We start from the raw sequence: 4,250 nt of genomic DNA on the forward strand, positions 1-4,250 counted from the left end.
TTCGGAGGGCAAACAACGGAGATATTTTAATTACAAATTTTATTGATCGCGTAAGGATAACTCATCTCAAGGTCATTCGAAGGTCAACGTATTATACATCTTTGAATTTGTCTTTTCGTCAGCTACAAAACTACAACAATAAAAATATCCCATCCTTATGAAAAAAACGTCAATGACCTTGAAATCTTTTCACAAAATGACCTTGAGATTAAGAATGGTCCCGCCATTACACACGGCCCTTGAAACACTGTAACTTTGTCCCATAGATTTTTTCAATAGAACCAAAAATAACAAAGATATTCCCACTCGAACGTTCCACCCTGTATATTAACCCTTTGCAGCCCAATTTTTCTGATTTCAGTCAGTTATCGTCGAGCCTGCCTCGACATAGGATCGCAGAAGGTGAACACTTTCGCTGCGGATGGCGCACATGTGCGTCCAACTGAAAATATATGGTTGTTTTTATTATTTTTCAGTTTTCATTTATTTTGTTCGGCAATCGTATCATATATAAAATATGTTACCACAAATATACGTTTTTCAAAATAATCATATTAGAACATTTGTAAGAAATTTTTCGTTAAAAAAAAATATCATAATTGCAGCTCTCAGCGTACGGCTACTTATTTTCGTCCGCAGCGAAAGTGTTAAACGAAATGGCAGCGATTTTTCTTATATCGTACTTTTCCTATATAGTCGGCCATTCGCGGGTTCCAACCGCCGTGGCTCTCCTGCATTTCCTTTAACGTTTCCACGTCAACCGCTACTTTTATTTTATGCCCGACGACGAACGTCGATTGGCGCGGACTAGACCCACTGGAAGAAATACCACTCCAACTTGGCGTCGAGTTATTCCCGTTGTTAGACACGGTGATGATCGGTTGGCCAACGAGTGGAAGATGCTCTTTGTAGTACGAGCCGGTTGTTGCTTCTTCTACGTAACACAAATCTACGCAGCCCTTGTACCCGAGACGATAGACGTTCGAGCTGCCCTTGGACCACGTTACTGTTGCCACCGAACGACTGCTTCCGTTATCCCAACCGCGTATGTCCATCACTCTACCAGTTTTTCCTGGAATGTTGAATACCTAAGAGTATCTGTATATTGCTTTGTTAGAGAAGTAATTGATAGTAATAATTAATATTGTGTTGTTAGAGAAGTAACTGATAGTAATAATTAATATTGTGTTGTTAGAGAAGTAATCGATAGTAATAATTAATATTGTGTTGTTAGAGTAACGTTTGATGGTACCTCGTCCTCCGTCTTGGTTTCCCCATTCCCAATCTGGACCACGTACAACCTTTGCTCCTATAAATATTCCTTTTAATGGTATCTTAGTGCAGCCTTCTCTCGGAGACATCTGAATCCTATATAGAAAATAAAAATAACATTTAAAAACCAGCACTCGGGTTACATTCTTATTAACCCTTTGCGAAGGGCGTATATATACGTCCTCGAGAAATGTACTCAGAAAAATGTTTATATTCGTTGAATCAATTTAAAAAAATAACACCTTATAGGAGATGATGCGACGAAACTTTTTTTATATTTACAGTTTACTCATAGGACACTTAGTTTCATAGATAAAAATTCAAAACTTGGAAGACCTTTTTTCTCTGAATTCGTTTAAATTTGGAATGGTGAAAATGAAAGCATCGTTAGTTGACAATTACTTATTTGATGCATTTGAAAAAAATATCACCTTATACAAGATGACAAAACGTAACTTTTTTATATTTACAGTTTATTCGTACGATATTTAGTTTCAGAAATAAAAATTGAAAACTTGGAATACCCTTTTTCCTGAAATTCAATTTTTCCAACAAACTTCTAACCTCTCAATTTTTATTTTCGAATCTACACGTCCTATGAATAAACTATACAAAGAAAAAAGTTTCGTCTCATCATCCCCTATAAGCTGGTATTTTTTAAAAATTGATTTAACGAAGATAAACATTTATCTGAGCCGATTTCTTGAGGGCGTACATACACATCCTTCCTGGTCAAAGGGTTAAGTAATGAAAGTCTGAAGGACCAACCCTACAGAATTGGCCGTCTGAAATCTTTGGAAAGTATGACTCAATTCGTGCACGTCAGCCATGTAGCACTGAGTGCACAGGTCGTAGTCAGGACACTGCGCACACTTCCATCTGATACCAATTATCCCGTGTCGTTTGCATCCATCACAGATAATGTTCGCGTGTTTAACTCCAGTGGCTGCATTGTCGAACACAAGCAAATCGTACGCTCCTTGGTACCCTATTCTGTAGTTGCTCCTAGATCCATGATCCCATTGAACGATAACAGTCTTGTTCGGCGTCCTGTCGGAAGGGTTCGGAGTGGAAGCAGAACTCCCAAAGGCTGGAGGCTTGCCAATCTCGACAACAGTCCCTGCGTGTCCTTCTCCACCATCCTGGTTATCCCACTTCCAGTCTGGCCCTCGAACCACTCTTAGACCGACCTCTAACATCTCAGAGTTGACAGCGTTCTGGTAGTGACCCTGTAGAAAAGGAATAAAATATAAATGTGAGGAAGGAATATTGTTAGTGGAATATAGGTAATGGGATTAGGTGTTTTATAGTTTAGGTGTTTTCTTGGGTTGAGAAAGATGGGTGTAGGAAGACATTTGAGGATTTTAGAAAGGAACATAGGGGGAATGGTTGAGTAGCAAGGCATAGGGGAGCGTAGAGATATGATTAAACGATGTTTTTGAGAAGAAGAGAGTTTCTATTGTTGATTTAAGAAAGAATTGAAATATTTAGGAGAATTCTATGCATATGAGGTAATAGATATTAGATAGAGACCATTGTTGTATTGTGATTGTATAGTTTTGGTGTTCTTTTGGGTTGAGAAAATAATGGATAGAGGGGAATTTGAGGATTTTAGGGAGGAGTGTAGGAGGAAGAGTTAAGAGGCAAAGTATAGAGGTACAAAGCATCTTGACGAAGTACAGCTTTTGAAAAGAAGGAGGTTTTCATATTGATTTAAGAAAATAATGGATAGAAGGAAAATTGAGGATTCTAGGCAGAAACATAGAGGAAAGAGTAGAATGGCAAAGCACAGAGTTGACTGAGCAGAGTTTACGAAAAGGAGGTTTTTATTATCCATTCAAGAAAAAGTATCAGAGATGCATACAAGATAATAAACACAGAAGAATATCATATTAATATTATATAGTTCATATTTTTTTTTGATTTAATAGTGAATAGAAAGGAGTTTGAGGAATTTAAAGGAAAGAGTTGGGTAGCAGAGCATGGAGTCTTGATCAAGCAAAGTTTCCGAAAAGGAGAAGGGTCATATTATCGACTCAAGAAAAGTATCGAAGAGGATTCCATGCATACAAGATAATAGATACAGACCGTTATCATATTAGTATCTTACTATTCGTATCTCTCTCCAATTTAAACAGCGTACAAGGTAAATAGAGCAATGTAGGCAGAGACATAGGATAGCGGAGCATAATCTCAACCAAGCAAGGTTTTCAAAAAGCATATTCTTATTATTGATTCAGGAAAAGTATCAAGCAGGATTCCACATACAGGATGCAATACACATTCCTTGTACAATTTTCTTTCAGCTGATCTGGCTGTGGAGGCAACATTAAGAGGAATTAATTTTCTGTTTGTTTCGGTCTGATAAAAATCTCTTCCTACCTGAAACGGTCGTGGCCAGTGCGACGTATCTCGCGAATCATATGCGTTCCTTCGCTGGGGAATATCCTCGAATCGATCACGGAACAGCTCGGATAGATACGAACGAAAATACTCGCGGGGAATATCTCCGACAGTTGGACAACATCATTACCGCGGATTACGAACGTTCATCCCGATAGGAATAGGAATTAGGATTCTGCGTCGGTGATGTCAACGATCGTAACCTCCTCTGTTGAAGGCGCCTCTTTCGACCGATAGCAGAGCTAATGGGAAACTAGGAGTCCCTATTTCCACGGGAGTTTTACGAATGATCTCTTATTTTCTTCTGGGCTTTTCCATCGAGTCTGATAAAGTTTCTTCGAGGAAATTTGATCGGTAAATTAATTCACTCCGTTTTACACAAATTCTTCACCAGTTTACCACGAGCGTGGTCGAGCGACTCTCAACGAAGGAAAACCATTCATGATTTTCACTTTTACGTTTTCCCTGTACAGCGCATTCTATAGATTCTATTTCTCGATGATTCAGAGCATTAGTCGCGTTTGGAAGCATAAGCTCGTATACAGGGTGTCCTAAAAATGTTGTAACACCTTGAA

General features: G+C 38.6%; 1 protein-coding gene across 1 annotated transcript; it reads right to left on the reverse strand.

Annotated features, from left to right (window-relative positions):
* Positions 1 to 30: 30 nt before the first annotated feature.
* Positions 31 to 3,798, reverse strand: LOC128882301 (E3 ubiquitin-protein ligase MIB2-like). The gene is made up of 4 exons (XM_054133882.1): positions 3,655 to 3,798; positions 2,041 to 2,501; positions 1,253 to 1,368; positions 31 to 1,072 (listed from the first exon to the last, which is right to left on the reverse strand). The coding sequence occupies exons 2-4, from the start codon at positions 2,469 to 2,471 to the stop codon at positions 648 to 650; spliced, it is 972 nt and encodes a 323-aa protein (XP_053989857.1). The 5' UTR covers positions 2,472 to 2,501; positions 3,655 to 3,798; the 3' UTR covers positions 31 to 647.
* Between the last annotated feature and the right edge of the window lie 452 nt (positions 3,799 to 4,250).

Source organism: Hylaeus volcanicus, unplaced genomic scaffold, assembly GCF_026283585.1.
Source record: "Hylaeus volcanicus isolate JK05 unplaced genomic scaffold, UHH_iyHylVolc1.0_haploid 9881, whole genome shotgun sequence".
Lineage (NCBI taxonomy): Eukaryota > Metazoa > Arthropoda > Insecta > Hymenoptera > Colletidae > Hylaeus > Hylaeus volcanicus.